This window comes from Canis aureus, chromosome 31, assembly GCF_053574225.1.
Source record: "Canis aureus isolate CA01 chromosome 31, VMU_Caureus_v.1.0, whole genome shotgun sequence".
Lineage (NCBI taxonomy): Eukaryota > Metazoa > Chordata > Mammalia > Carnivora > Canidae > Canis > Canis aureus.
In genome coordinates, this window is record NC_135641.1 from 44,149,414 (window position 1) to 44,166,870 (window position 17,457).

Genomic DNA, 17,457 nt, shown 5'->3' on the forward strand with positions numbered 1-17,457 from the left:
TTTTGATGGCTGAGTAATATTCCATTATATGGGAGAACATACCACATCTTCTTTATCTATTCATCTGTCAGTGGATATCTCCACTCTTTCCACAGTTTGGCGATTGTTCACATTTTCTCACTCTAGTACTGCAATAGCCTTCTATGTAAACTCCCTGTTTCCTATCATATATTTTTAAAATTTACCCCCCCCCCCTTATAAGCATCAATGAGTACCATCCTCAGCACACACTTGAAAAAATAACTTGCTGTATTCAAAGCCCTCTAAGGACTTACTGTCCTACAGAAATGGTTTATAAGTCTTAACAACTGTAGATTGTAGAAGAGAAACTTCACAAGGAGTTCAATACACAGCACGTATTTATAGTAATTTTAATTTCAGAACTCTAACTTTGCTTACATAACAAGAGCAATTCGTGACAAGTGTAAAAAATCAGTTTTAAGGTAGTCCTTTGCTCCTTCCTGAGCACATTTATATACTTTGTTTCTTTGCTTAATTTTGACATGAACTCTCTGAGAAGGACCAGCATGTTTACATTTTTCATCCTTATGGATTGATGATACTAAGATTGAGAAATTCATGACTTACTCAAGGTTTTCCGTCAGTTTTCACTATTTTAATACAAAGTGATCCCAGGTCTTAAAAGGCTCATAGTATAGTAGAGAAAACTGAAGTATGACAGAAACACAATGTGATAAATGATAAGTAGAAGTAAATATAATGTGGAATTAAAACACTGACAAGAGCACAATGAACTCTGATGGGTTGGTGAGGATCAAGGAAAGCAACTATAGAAAGAAACCTGATAACCAGATGGAGGAAGAACATTTCTGGCAGATGAGGAAATGGCATAAGTATAGGAACAGAGATAGTAAAAGTAAGGGTGGGTCCTGTTTGGTGAATAACCTGCTGCACTATAACCAGAAGCTATATGGATAAAAATGGCTTATGGGAAAGAAAGAATTGTTCTAAAGTGAAAGAAAAAAAAAAGGCTAGGACTTGTTTGTGAAATATCATACTAAAGATTTTAAACTTTGGTCTCTAGTCAGTAGGGACCAGAGTTTGGATAAAATAATAAATGACTATAGCAATAGATAAAGACTTGTAGAAAATTGTCTAAATATATAGATTATAAGGGAATTGGCTAATGTAACTCTATGGTACAAAGGGTGAGAGACGCTGGAGCCAAGAACGGCACAAAATTTAAAAATATATATATATATATATAAATATAGGCAAAATATCGATATAATGCTATCATCCAAAAAATGAAGGCAACAAATAGAAACACATGATTTGGAGCATAAGTTGATATATCTGAAGGATTTCATAAACAAACAAAATGATGAACTAAAAACAGGAATCTGATCTGGAGACAAAGATTAGGAAATCATCATTTTGAAGATGGTAGTTGAAGCCAGAAAAGTAGATAAAACCCCTTAGCTTGTGGAAAAGAGAAGACTGAGAGTAGACCACCTAAAAATGACAGTAAGATTCAAAAAAGAAAAGGAAATCCATTTCATGGAGAGAATAATATGCAACTCAAGAATCAGCAGGATCAACTCAGTGATGTTAGACAAAAGAGCTGAAAGAAAGACAGTGTCCTAAATATGGCTGAATGTTACAGGAAGGACAAGTAAGTCTGTGACTGGAGTGACAAATGGAATTTTACCCCATATCCTAGTTAGACTTTTTTATTTATCAGTATCCATTCTTCTGTAATATTTTTATTATGATCTGCAGGTGGCAGACATATAGTGTTAAGTTTTTCATCTATTTTTATTTACTTCTTTATTTTAATCAATCAATAATTTTTCTAGACAAAAGTCCTTTCCAAGTGGTTAGTGGTGCCTAACTTCCCTCTCATTCCCAGATGGGAACCATTATTAAACAGCCATCACTCAGAGTTAATATAATAGTAGTAGAAAACTTTCACAAAGCATATATCCCTCTCTTAATCTTTTCTTTATTTTTATGTCAGGATATATAAATACCTGTCTATGAATAATAATGTTATATGTGTGTGTGTATGCATATACAGAATGGTAACGTTGTAATACTTTCAAAGACAGTGATATTTTCTGTCTTGTGTGTTCAAATCCATTATTTAAACTCCATGAGATTAAGGATCATGTCTGCAGTTAGTGCAGTAAATGGCATGTAGAAGGGGCACATGGATACTTTTTAAGTTAATAAATGAGGGAGTAGAAACAAAAAAATGGTATGGCAAGAAATAGGTGAAAGAATAAGACAGAGAAAGGGATTACATTGGAGGATAAGGCTCATAATGGATAATTTAAATTAACATATACTGCTACTAAATAATTTAAAGTTCAATAAAAACCTCATTAATTATAATTCCCTATTTATCTTGTATGGGATCACTCAGTTTGAGGGGGGCTGTTATTTTACCTTTGCACTATTTATGAAGTTTTGCTTTGGTAGGAAAATTAATAAGATAAAATTATGTCAAGAAGTTTATTTAAAACTACTCATGAAACAAACTTTTTAAGGACTTCAGGCTTAAGTTATTAAATGAAAATGAATGCCGCAAATTATTCATGCCATTCTTTTATTAAAGTTGATTCAAAGATATCTCTCTTTAGAAAAATAGGCCTATCTAAATGTGAATTATGCCCTTTCATAGGATCATAGAGAGGTCTTTGGATTTCCTTTAGTTGGCCATCGTACTGCAATTACCACCATATCACTGCCACCCTTACCAGCATCATTATGATGTTTATTGCTATTAGCTTCATCATCAATGCCATTAATATAAGCTCTCTAGTATGGCAGGTATTGGACCATTCACAACATCTCTGTGAAGTATACGATGTTTAAGTTTTTTTAGATGTGGTAACTAATCCTTTGGAGATTAAAGTGTTTAAGATAACATAATTAAGTGGCAGAACCAAAATTTTAATATATTTCTATATTGACTGTCCAAAATGCCCCCCAAAAAACCCTATTAATAAACAAATTTAAGTTTATGAGACCTATTGCAGTAAGGAAGAATTGCATCCTAAGTGTATTAGTTTCCCAGGGCTGCCGTAAGAAGGTACCACAGATTGAGTATGAGGACATCTATTGTTCAAGGTGGTATCAGAGTTGGTTCCTTCTCAGATGTGTGACAAAAAAATCCGTCTCAAGCCTCTTGCCTTGCTTCTTGTGGTTTTTTAGCCATCTTTGGAGTTCCTTGGTTTGTCAACCATCACTCCAATCTCTACCTTCATGTTCACATGGCTTTCTCCTTGTGTGCATATCTGTTACCCACTCCACCCCTTTATAACCCTATTCTAAATTAAGTAGTTGCATCTGCAATGATCTATTTCCAAATAACATCAGATTCTGAGATATTAAAGGTTAGAGCTTCAACATATGAATTATTCAACCCATAACACTGAGTCTTAGTAAACTCTCCAAATGGAGAAACTAGGGAAGGATATTTATGATATTTTGGCCTAGTTGTGTGGTTTTATGGTAAGCCTTAAAAAGTGGAGTACTAGTTGGGATTGAGCAGTTTCTGGCAAATTAGTTTTAGATTACAAGCCAAAGTGAGGAGGGGAACATAAAGCAAGTGTTTATAAATATTCTGTTTGCCTATATAGATATGTTTTTTGGTTGATTCATGGTTTTCTTATCCCAAGTGGGAATATACTGGAGCAAATAGCTGAATTACTTTTGTTTGATCACAATATTGTACAAATAGGGGATGAAGAGTATGCCTGAGTACATAATTATTTAATTTATAGGGAATTATTAATATGTTGGTTTTTGTCCTCATCTGTATGACTTCAGAGTCCATCATTACATCATCCTAACTTTTTTCATCATTGATCTATATAGTCTATGCTGCTAGATTGCTCTAATATACAGCTCTATTGAATAGGTCTAATAGAATTCAGTTTAAATTTGCTACCCTGTTGTAGTCATTGCTGGTTGGATTGGGTTTCATCTTTCTTCCCTATGAAAGCCTTCAGAAAGATTATCTATCATTCAGTAGTCTACATATATACATATATATCTTAACCCAATTCTTCTATTTTCTACACAAATCCTAGTTACTTCAGGTTTTCAAGTAAAAGCTATATTTATATGGTAAGTAATAGTCCTCTTGTGGGATGCTAATAATGTCGATAACTACAAGAGCATTATTCTAGATAACATCTTTGTCCTTTTGGACAAAGTATCACAGACTGAATGGCATAAAAAGCAACAGAATGTTGTTTCTCACAGTTCTGGAGATAAGAAGTCCAAGACCAGGGTGCCAACATGATGGAGTGAGGATTCTTTGTAGGTTGCAAACTTCTACCCCAATTGTAATCCCAATTACAAGGATGAAGCCCTTATGATCTTATCCTCTCCCAGATGCCCCACCTCCTAATACAATTACTTTGGAGATTAGGATTTAAATACAGGAATTTTTAATAAGCATGAATATTTAGAGGATAGTAGATACTAACATGGTCAGCATCCTGTGTCTTCTAATATCCTGAGGTTTGTTTACACCTAGAGGTACAAAATGACTAAAGTTTTTTCTGATTAAAAAAAAAAAGTTTTTCTGATTAATTTGAAGCATTTTCAACACCAAGGTTCTGACACAACCAACATGCTATCATTTTATTGGAAGCACATGGACCATGAGACCTATCTATCCAAAATATCTTACTATTGCTTTGAAGTGAGTTTTGCAATATTTAAAATATCATGCACATGTTTACCTCGGCTTTTTTGATGGTAATTGTGTTACAAAAAAAAATGCCATCCTACCAGCCTTAAAACATAAAATTTAATATATGAATCAGAGAAAGGGTTTCAGATAGAGATTTTGTCATCAGGATATCTTACTCTACATATAAGTTTGCATTTGAAAAAAAGGGGGGACTGCAAAGAATCACCTCCTCTGAATAAAATAAAATAATTTTGTAAATACAAATAAGAGTTTTAGAATTCTATTCTTTAATTTATAAGTATTCTGCAATTGGGTTAATTAGATCAGTAGAATTAAGGCCAACAATCCACAGAAAACTTAAAGCAATTTAGAGTCCTTTTGAATCTTTAAGGAAAATCCAATAAGCACTTGAAAAACAAAATCAATGAAGAGTTTTAAATGTTTCTTTTCTGATTTTTCTACAGGGTCCAAGTTTTCTTTCTGAGGCCCTTTTTCCTAAACGCACAGCAAAAATTGAAGAAATGGATCCATTTTTCAACCTTCATGAAACCATTACCAAGGTAGGAGATAACAGCATTCATGAGCAAGTTAGGAAAGTTTTGTTCTTTTTTGTTGGTAGATGGAGAAAAGGAAAATAATCAATCAAGATAAATCTTATACTTTCATTTATAAAATATACTCGAAAAGATTTTAAGTACCTCCTGTTATTTTACTAAGGAGTGAAGATGATAAACTACTCAATCAAGATCATACTGACCAACAGCATAATTTGTATTCAAGATCAATCTTTGATAAAACAATTAGAGTTGTTTATTCATCTGAAAGTAGATTTGTGGTATACTCTCAAGTACACCCTTTGATTAAGGGCAGTAAAAATGTGTCTTTGAATTTTTGTATCTTCAAAGTTTTGTTTCAGTATTTAAGAGACTCGGTTTTTGCGGTGGTACTTTTTAATTTCAGTAAAAGAAAAATGGCTCTTTAAAAAAAAGACTGCATTTATAATAAATGCTTTTATACTAAATGATTGTACCTACATTTTTCTTAAAACTCTTAGCTGTGAGTTTATAATATGGAGAAAATTAGATTGTACAATATGGAGTAAATAAATTTAATCTCTGACATCATATGACATCATATGAATTTTTACATTTACCAACTATTTGTTTAACTTGTCATAACCTCCCTTTTGGGGATAGAGTTTATAGAGAATATTGGCATTTCAGCACATTTAAAATAATCCATATTTATATATGCTTAGTTGAAAGATTGAATCATTCTTAAATCTTCTTAGTGAAATTTTACACGGCTATTTTTCTCTTTCATGAACAGGAAATGTGATATAATGAACTGAACTCAGTAAATGGCATTAGAATGAACTCAGAATACAGACTAGGATTCTAGGTCTACCCTAGCTTTTTAAAAAACTGTGAATTTATTTCTTCTGAACTTTTGAAATAAGAGGAGTTTGGACCACATTTTACTTAAAATTCTCCTAGCTCAAAATATCTAAATCTTAACTATATTTATACCTCTTTGCTTTGAAATTTATTTCACTTCTTTGATTTAGTTTTAATGTACCCATCCTTTAATATACATATTTATTTGGATATAGCAATATGGAAGTGCCCCCTTTACTAAGGAAAATAGTTCCTTAGTATTCAAAATATTAAGTATATTCTTAATACTTCTAAAGATGATAGATTGATAGATAAAAATAGATATCTATATCTATATATCTATGTACCTATTTAAATGAGTATATATATCTGCATACATTTAGATGAGGGTGTTTGTGTGCAGATGTGTGTATTCATTCAAATATTCTGGATACTTAAAGTTAGGTTTACTTACTTATTTTTAAGTGAAGCATTAGAGGACTTTAGGGCAATGGAAGAGTAATATTTTCTCCATTTTTTTATGCTTTCCTTTGGGTCAGGGAGTTCACTGGATTTTTATGGAATGAATAATTTGAGACCCTAGTGATATCAGATGTATAGTGAGAAGTGGAAACACACAGTGATGTCTTGGCCACTCCACAACTTCTAAGAGCATGTTGGGAAGTAGGGATGGGACAAGAAGGGAGTGGAGTAGAGTAGGACATAGGCTGAACATATTTATGAAGTCAGCACTTAGTGTAAAACACAGAAAGTCAGAGACCTTTTGAAAGAATACACAAATTTGTGCACAGACATTACCACCGGTTCCACATTTATTTTCAAATTTATTTCACATGTAAACAGATACTAACCCATTAAATGGATGATGGAAAACATTCTGTGAAGAAATAAATCATGCATAAGTGCAGAAGTAAGTGGCCTGTGGCACTTTTCATGGCCAAATATATTTATCTACTGTTGATACTGTTTCCCTAATCATCATGTTTACTTATGGTGACCATTCATGTTAGAGAGATAGGCCAGGGGAAGAAACTGTGCTTTCAGAAGTTCAATCTTAGTTTACCAGTAGGAGAAACTAGGGAACCATAACAAAAGGTACTTAATAAATAATTTATTTTAAGGTCAAATTTTCATTGATCAACAACCAAATAAAAATAAAAATATGGTGGAGCTGACTAGGATATATGGATATATGGAGCCCAGATTTTACTACATTGGCTATCAACTTATTATTTAATGTAGTAAAACTTTATTTTATTTTCTACATCAAAAAGGAATACACTCATAAGGGCTTTCCTCACTGGGATTCTGTGAGATTGAAAGACAACGTATACATTTTCTCTGGAAATGCAATAATGGATGTAATTGAGTATAATTATTAACACAATAAAAAGTATGAGTGCTGATGTCTTGAAAGTAGACTCTTACCTGCATAAGTTAGATATGAAAGTGTACAATTAAACTAATTGATTAAATGCTGAGAATACACTGGTAGGTTAATGTGTACAAAGAGAATATATAATTTAATTTGTAAAAGATTGATCAAGGCCTTTGGAATATTTTTTCAGTAAGAATAATAATGGTATTATCATAGTATATCATGTATTTAGTACACTCCTTTTTTACATAACAGTGAGATATTATAGAAATTACCAATGGATTTTGAATAAAAAGATCCAGTTATGTATAAGTTCTGTCGCTGTGAATTCTGAAAAGCTGATGTGAAATGGGAGAAACACTTTAGAAAATGATAAAACACAATTACTGATATACCAATTATAAAACGTTTTAAAGAAATCTATAGTAATTTGAAATATTGAAGATACTATTCCTTATTCCTCCCAATAAAATTTGAATTCAGTACATGGCACTATAACACAATCACATATTTATTTTGCCTAATTAAATAAATATAACAAGCATATACATCTAATACAAATGTTCATGTAATGCAATCTATTATCCTTCACAAATGAGTAACTTTACATTCTAGGCCTTTGCTATAGATCCCAAATAAGACATATGTAAAATTAAATTATAGTTCCTAAGTATTAAAAAGTTAAGAGTCTATCAATGGTGTTATTTTTCTGAATAAAAAAAATGAAAATAAATAAACTGCACTCACACATGGGATAAGAGCTATGAGTCCTAGTATGTAGCTTTCCAATGCTGTCCTGTAGCTTTTTAAAAATATATTTTTTACAAAGTATGAATTTATGTCGGCATTTGTCTTTTTGATATAAAGCATGCAACCTAAGAAAATAATGAATGAGAGACTCAATATTGATGCTAAAAGGTGTAATTCATCATTGCTTCAATGACAGTCAGGTGGTATAGTATAAAGTTGCCGAAGGGCAGGACATACTGTCTTGATGTTGGAGATGTTTTCTTATCTTCTATGATTACCTTTAAAAATAGTACTTGTTTTTTTAATTATCATAGAAGCCAAACTAATTTCTCCAAAGACTACACATGAATGAAATACCAATATAAATCTGAGCTGCTAATCTTTTAATAAGTGAATAAAAATCTCCATGGATTTATGTTTTGGAATAGGCTTATTTCTCCCTCTCTACCTAGGACTTTTCTAGTTATGTTTCTAAATCTTCAACATTTAGCTCATAAATTGTTATTAGTTATCTAAGTATTTTAGTAGCCTATTATAAGCCAAGGATGAAGCAAAACACTTGAAATACAAAAACAGTTATTACATGGGAGTGGGTCCAAAGAAGTAAACAGGTAAGGAAATCATTTCAATGTAACATACTAAAAGAGGTGATAGTGAATATGAACAAGTTATGAGGAGAATGAAGATGGAGTTTATGCTTCTGACTAGATTTGAGAAATTCACCAGAAAGGCGACATTTGAAGACTTTAAGAAATATTAACTTCATCTGTAATGTCAATGAGCTACCCTTGAGAATTCTTTAAAAAGCAGGTTGTTGGTAATATTGTGTGAGAAATGATGATGTGTACTTTCAATAACAAAAGGCAGATTTAAGAGACTTTTTTTAGGTTTGAATAACAGAATACATGATTTAATGGATATGGGACATGAAGCAGAGTGAAGAGTATAGGGTAATTTGAATAGTTCCATTATGGGCAAAGTTAATATTATTGAATTAACCAAATTGGGCATTGAGCTGAAGAAAGTGATAGAGTTTAGCATCGAACATGCGGAATTTTGGATACTTCGTTCATCTAGACAAATCTGTCATGGTGGCAGTTGGATACATGATTGGAGCTCAGGAAGAAATAGAATCCAAGGCATTAGCTGATGTAATAACGACTTATCACATGTAGCTTTAAATTAAAAAATAAATTAAATAAAACCAGAACTTAATTTCCTCAATATCATTAGCCACAATTCACATGTTTAGTAACCACATATGACTAAGGGTTGCATAGGATGGCGCAGATCATAGAACATTTTCATCATTACCGATGGTGCAAGAATGTTGCCCTGACAATATTCATGCAGAGGAGCAAGAGTGACAGGGAGAGGACAAATGACCCAGGCTAGAATGGTTTATGGGATCCATTGGAAAAGACACATTATAAGAAAGAGGAAGTGTTCAAAGGCATATTTCCCCACAACCTCACACCGTTAAGATGGCTATTATTAAAAACAAAACAAAACAAAGAATAACAAGTGTTGACAAGGATGTAGAGAAATTGAAACCCCTGTGCACTGTCCGTGGGAATATAAAATGGTGTAGCTGCTGTGGAAAACTATGGCAGTTCCTCAGAACATTACAAATAGAATTATATGATCTACCAATTCCACTTCTGGGTAAATACCCACAGAATTGAAAGTGGAGTCTTGAAAACATATTTGTATACCCACGTTGATAACAGTATTACTCACAATAGCAAAACATGCACACATCCCCGGTGTCCGTGGAGGGATAAATGGATACGTAAAATGGGGTGTATACATACGATGGAATATTGTTCAGCCTTAAAAAGGAGGGAGATTTTGACACAGGCTACAACATGGGTGAAACTTGAAGAGTTTCACCCATGTTGAAATAAGCCAATAACAAATTGACAAATTCTATATGTTTCCATGTATATGATGTACTTGAAGTAATTGAAACCAAGGAGGAAAAAAAAAAACATAGATTGGAGGTTGGGGTAGGAATGGGACATTTTTATTTAATGGGTATAGAGTTTCAGTTTTACACCTTGTAACTTGCACAAGGCATAAGAGTTCCAGAGACGGATATTGGTCCTGGTTACACGTTAGGAGCGTATTTCATACCACTCAATCATACTTAAAAATGACTGGTGGCAAATTTTATGTTATGTGTATTTTACCACAATATTTAAAAATCCAGGAAAAAAGTGTATTTGCCTGGTCAACTGGTCACTGTAACTTCTGAACCAATTGTTTGGAATTTTAGAATTATTTTTTTCTCTTCATTTATGCCCAATCCTCAGTTCTTTGCCATTATCCATAGAGTTCACATGACTTGTCAACCATTTCTTTGGTCTACATTTTTTTTTTTTTAGATTTCATTTTTTTTATTATTAGAGAGAGAGAGAGAGAGAGAAAGAGAGAGAGAGAGAGAACAAACGGGAAGGAAGGGGTAGAAGCAGAGGGAGAAACAGTCTCCTAGCTGAGCAGGGAGCCCAACAGCATCAGGAGCATGAAGCCATGAGGCTCGATCCCAGGACCCTGAGACCATGACCTGAGCCGAAGGCAGACGCTTAACCGACTGAGCCACCCGGGCGCCCCTGCTCTACTTTTAATTGATGTAACACCCTGTATTTATTTTATATCCTTTTGGATTTAATATATTTTATTAGCATTTTCTTGATGAATTTTCGCCATAATCCACACTCAATAAATGATGATTGATAACCCTTTTTAAACAACACACTATAGATATGTTGAAAAGGAAAGGGCTTAAAATCAAGTGTCAATATATAGCATTTGGGGAAGGAGAGGAAAGATGCTATCTATTGCATTATTGAATTAATTGTACTTTTCCTCCGGAACCCCAAATGCTCTATATTATACTTTAAAATCTCTGAGTATGAATGATACATCCAGGAAAATGAAAAGTACCTTACACATGTGGTACCATGGAAACTAGCAAATGACCTAATTCTGCAGGTGAGCTCCCTTAAGAAATACCAATTACTAGTCATATCATTGTTTTTTTCCATCTAATTTAAGAAAAAAAATATTTCTTTAATTATTGTAGGATATGCAATATTAATACATTTTTAGTACAGGGGTTTTAAAATACTGTTTTTAAATGTATATGCAGTTCTTCCTTTTCTTATATAATGTCAAAATAGAGATCTTTTATAAAATTATTTGGATATTGCAATATTCCAAAGAGAAAAATAATAGGAATAATATAGTATTCATTCCTATTATGCGTGTGGAGAAAGTATCGCAGTGAGATTAAATTGCAGAATAAGGCAGCATTTGTATAAAGCCTGGAAGTCAGGACTAGTGATTCTTATATAGTTTGTATTCTAACAAAGTAGTTATAGTTGCCCTTACTTATAGCTATAAATTTTAACTCAATTTTGCAGTGGTGTGAATAAAGGCAAGTGGTGGTGTCTTCAGTAATGGAAAACATTTAAATAATTCTAATTCTTAACCATTTCAGCTGATATTAGTTACATTTAGAGGTAATAACCAGAATGACTTTGACTAATACAGTTATATCCTGCTAATTTATTTTAAACACATAATTTGCAAAATATGAATCCGTGATTATTTCTAAATGTCACTAATAAATTATGTTCGTACCAGTTGTTGTGATATTAAGATTCTCAGAGCATGGCAACTGAAAACAATCCGCTAAAAGAATCTGTTGATTTTATAACGATAGGACACAAAGGCAGACTAAAATACAGAAGGATTTTATGTCTCTGGAGATGTCATTCTAAGCTATTGCTTAAAAATCATAGCATAGTAGCCCTTATGTAAAGTCAGAGAAAAAGGAAGAGACCGGATATCTTTTATTCAGTTTCATGAATCCCACAGCCATGTATTCATGAGCTAATAGATTTCTGGTACAGTTCTTTAAATGCTTAAAAACCTGGCTCCGATTTCTAATCTGAATGAGCAAATCTGAGTGTCTTCCAAGTATCTTTAATGTTGATATATTATTTGGATGAAATATGAGAATACTGTATTCTATTTAGCAAAGCAAGTATAATGATAGGCTTTAATCAGACTTGTACATTTGAGGTTATTTTGAAGCTGTGAGATTTAAGAGTTTTGTTATTTTAAAAAATACTTTGAAATTTTTTTCCTGCTATATCAAATTGTTGTTACTAGATGCAAGATGTCTCCGTAGGGATCTACACTGTGTTTCATGACATGAGCTAAACCAGAAAATATCCCAAATATGTATTTTCAATGCAGAGATTGTACTTTGTGATAAAGAATGTTGGTTGGGGCTACTCAAGGGAAATGATGGGATATTAAAACCAACCTTGTAGGCTTTGAAAAGGAAATTTTATAGGTGTGCATTTTCTTCATAAATGTATAATTAAACTCAATATCTTCATTTACTGAAATTGGAAATGGTGCTGACTATATTTTCTCTTGCCTAGAGAGGTTTGGTTTATTGTTTTTCATTATATGGCACAAGTATTACAGTTTCTAAAGGCATACCTTATGCTATAAGTTTCTCTTTTTTGTCTTTGTTTCTGTTACTCAAAAGCAAATTGTTACACAATAGACACCTGTCAAACCTGACACCCTTTTTAAAGGGTAGTTCATCATCAAAATAGATATTTCTGTCTCATCAAATTAAAAGAGTTAATATTGCACATTAAGAGAAGGAGAAAAGCTGTGATTCTCTTAGCATACATTTTTTCTTCAATATATACACTGATTTTAACACGTATTTATTGCAGAACATAAATATGCTAATGATATAAATCAGGATAGGAAGCTCTATGATCACCTATAAATAATACGGAAATCTTATAAAGACACAGTCAACCTACTTTGGAAAGTTTTCATGTGTGATGCAGGAAATTATGATAGCCTCGTCCCATAAAGTAACACTTCTGAATTTTGTCTGAGCTAAATACATCCTTCTTATTTCTGGTAAATGTCAATAAATTGAAAGTGAATTTTAATGTCAATTTCTTCATTTGCCCCTCACTTTGAACATGAGATTCTTTGTCTTTTCACACCCTTTCTCAAACAATATCATCCTTGAAGTGATGCAGAAGTACAGAGGCAAAGGACAATCCAGTCAATGGATAACAGATTAGCTCTAGGTAGGCAGGTCAAATGTCCTCCCAAAAACTGTTGTTGAAATAAAGCCTCTGTATAATAAGAAGATTTAAAAGCCCCAGGCAATAACCACTTATTAAAAAAAATCAAATATAAGACAACAAACCAGAAGAATCTGAGCAGTCTTTCCGAGTCTATTTTAATGGACTTTGATCATGATGCTCACGCGACCTGGGGATGGTAACCATTGTCCCCATGTGTTATGATAAAAAAAAGATCCCCTTACACACACAGACACACACATACACACCCATCATGTGGTATGAATGAATCAATGATACAAATTTTCAGTGCTCGTTACTCTCCATATTATTCCTTGAAAAACTCTGGATTTATATATATATATGCATGCCTGTATGTCCTCTTTTCCAAGACAGTCTGAATATCATCCTGTTTTTGTTTGTTTGTTTTTAAATCATCCTTAAAAGTTGCAGTTTTTCTGTCATTTAGTAGCCAGCGTTTTAATTATGCAGTGTCTCTCAAAGAGTTCACAGCAATTGATGTTTTAGGATAGAATGAATGTATTCCACAAATACTAATACTTTAACAATATTAAATTGAATTTTAGGAACCGGGTGAGAATTGGATTTGAATAAATCAAACAGATTTTTGTTTGAAGGGCAAATAAAACTTTTGTTTGTGATAGAATAATATTTAGTTAGACTTAATTATGATTTATTTACTAATATATCTATTTGATATTATAAGCTAAGGTTTAGGAATGAATTACATTTAAAATTATAGTGTTCTTGACCATTAGTGGAGGCTCAAATAGTAATAATTCCACTTTCTAAAATAAAATAATGAACAGTCATAATTATGTTTTCTAGTTGTCAAGAGAAAGAATTATGACCCTTATCATTACTGACTTTTAAGATAGCTAGGAAGAAGGTAATCCATTTTAGAAATATTTTCTTCAAAAGTGAAAAAAGTCCCTACCAATTAGGATATTGCGTTTGTCATTAATAAAGAACTACATGCAGACTTGTTCAATAAAAAGAAAATAATTCTATTTTTCTCATGTAATTAAAGAGGCATGCTTCAGGAGTGGCTCAAACGCAGCACTTGATCTACTTCTCTATTATCCTCTTAGTTCTACCCTTCTCTCTGTTGGGCATTTCACCAGCGGAATTCCCCCATTGTAGAAAATGCTCGGAGCAGTCCCTAGAATCTTATCTGTACCTAATTCTGTCAAAGCAAGAGAAGATCTGTCCTCTGGTGACTTTCTCAGAAGAGCAATACTGCTGATTTCTAGAAAGCCCCAGCAAAACGGACCCTCATCTTATCACTCTGAACTGGCATCATGCTTATTTTGAGTCTTTTCTTGTGACCAGGGAAATAATTGTGCTGATTGGGTTATGCCTGACTTCCTTATGTGAAAAAGAAAGTAAAGTTGTTATAAACCCTGGTTTGGAAGAAAGACACCAAGCAAGATCAAGAAATTGTGGCTCATCATAACTTCTTTGATTAATAATCTTGGCTAATTCAGATTAGTGATAGCCCGATTGAAGGAGGGTATGAAGACAGAGAGATATGTCAGAATGAAAACACTAAGTGACTGGGAACATGGGACCACATAGTAAAAGCATGAATAAGAGACTGATGAGAATCTTAGAGAACAGAATTATTTCAGAGTAGGAAAAACTATAATTTTTATGTCAGATGACTTGGGGAAATAATAAAGGGATTTTAAAGCAAAAAAAAAAGATTACTGCTTTTTTAATATAACACGGACTTTTTTGAACATCTCTACATGATATATTTTCTATCAGTCAAATATTCAAAAAAGGAGTTACAGTATTCAGAAGAACAAAGGTGTATTTGATTTTGAAGAATAAGTAAAGACATGTGTTAGCTGGGTTTTAAGTTTTACAAATTTTGACTGGTAATGAAGAGAAGCCAAGTTCCCTCTTCCTCATCCACATTGGTAGGTATAATTGTAATTTATTTTTATTACTGTAAAACATTCTGTTGTGTAGATATACGGAAGGTTATATACTGCTTCACTGTTGATGGCTATTTCATTTGTTTCCAGCAACTATTAAGAACGTTTTGTACAAGTCTCCTTCTATAAGAGTTTCTCTAAGATATATACCAAGGGATGGAATTACAGACTCATGTTTAAGCCTATTAGGTAATGCTAAATTGCTGGGATAATTGACTGTCAAGTCCCCCCAAAACCACCAGAATAGTCTACTGATTAAGCAAAAGTTATTACATTGACTTCACAAAGAGAGGACAACAACTTGACTGAATCTTAGTCATATTTCAGAAAGGAATATCCTGGAGGAAATATTAATAGAAGATTTGAGTGTCTAGACTTAAATTTTAAGGTGAGCGTTCTAATTCAGAGAAATAATTTTAATGGGAAAAATTCATGACGATAGATTAGGGATGGTGGACACAATAACGGGAAGACTATTTTATAAACGAGTTGTTTGTCCAAGTGAGCAGCAGATTACCCAGGGAAGTTTGTGTTTGCATGGAAGAGTAGGCTATTTGTCTGGACATGTTGGTTTGTAGAAATTTCTTGACACAATGAAGTTATTTATTAGCTTAAAGTCTTCATAAACAAATTTTTTTTGGAATAAATAGTTATGTTGACACAAGTGACTAGTTTCCAGTGCTGTTAAGCTAAGTGGACTCATGTAGTATCAATTCATGGAGGCATGTATGACAATTTCCTTTAATATAATCTTCTACCAAACTTGATAGTTTTTAATTTTTGCTAATAGGATATATGCAATTGTGGTTGAAGTTCTACACCTTTCTCTGATTGCTAATGAAATTGAGTGTTCAATTGAGTGTATTGGCAGTTTGGGTTTTCTCTGTAGTTTGGGTTTTCTAGATGTTTGTACATATGTTTTTTAAGCACCTGTTAGTTGCCAAATTTAATTTTTTTTATTGGATTGTTTATCTTTTTTATTGACTCATGGGAGATATTTCTTTATTCTGGCCATGAACTTGTAAGATTTATGTGTTGTAAATATCTTCTCCCAGATTTTGACTTTTATTTCCACTCTTTTTATTGTATCTTTTAATGAACAGTTCTTATTTCAGTGTAATCTAATTTAACATTTTTTTTTATGTTTAGTGTCTTCAGCATTTTAAGAAGTTCTTCCATAACCCAAGACAATATTTTTATGCTACTTTATAAATCTTTATAATTTTTTCTTTAACATTTTAATTTTTAATCTACCATGATGATGATTATTATTTAGTTAGGGGTGTAATTTTCTATTTTCTATTTTTCTATTTTCTTCCTAATTTATTGAGAATACTATCCTTCCTTACTATGTACCATAAAACTGTTTTGTCAAGTTTCTACACATGTATAGGTTTGTTTCTGGGCTCTTAATTCTATTCCAGTCTATTCACCATTGATGTACAAACATATGTCTTTAAAATAAATCTTCCTATGTGGTAGTTCATGGTCCTTACTTAATTCTTCTGTAAGAATATCTTGACTGTTCTTGCCCTTTGTTCTTCAATATAAATGTGAAAATTAACTTGTCAGGTTCTCAAAAACCTTGTTGGAATATCAATTGGAAATGAAGACACTCTCTACTTTTTAAATAAATATTTCCTGTTCCAGAATGGTTGACTCTTCTCAAAAGGTTATTCTATTACTAGCATCAAATGTAGTAATGGCAAGAGTAATGTAAATAACTAAATATCCTAGTTTTGCAGCTTAATAGTGCTGAAAATATCCTCAAAAGCCTTTAAACAACTCATTTTATAGGTAATTAACTGCTACCCATAGATGCGAAGGTCAAAATTACAGCAAGGTCCTGGAATAGAGTCCCTCGTCAAGCTCCCTGCTCAGCAGGAGAGTCTACTTCTTCCTCTCCCTCTCCCTCTTCTTCTGCTCATTGTCTCTTGCACACACACGCTCTCTCTCTCTCTCAAATAAATCAATAAAAATATATATATACTATACATATTTTAAATATATATATATATGGGGCACCTGGGTGGCTCAGGTGGTCAAGCATCTGCCTTTGGCTCAGGTCATGATTCCAGAATCCTGGGATGGAGCCCCTGAGCTCATCAGGAGGTCTGCTTCTCCCTCTGCCTCTCACCCCACTCGTACTCTCTCTCTCTGTCTC

General features: G+C 32.8%; 1 protein-coding gene across 6 annotated transcripts in view; it reads left to right on the forward strand.

Moving 5' to 3' along the window:
• Positions 1-17,457, forward strand: part of NAALADL2 (N-acetylated alpha-linked acidic dipeptidase like 2) — a 1,263,364-nt gene that overhangs the window by 1,115,451 nt on the left and 130,456 nt on the right. For all 6 annotated transcript variants that reach the window (XM_077880384.1, XM_077880385.1, XM_077880381.1 and 3 more), the window contains one exon: positions 5,137-5,232. In XM_077880384.1, the coding sequence (XP_077736510.1) occupies positions 5,137-5,232 (96 nt within the window). The remainder of the gene's footprint in view (positions 1-5,136; positions 5,233-17,457) is intronic.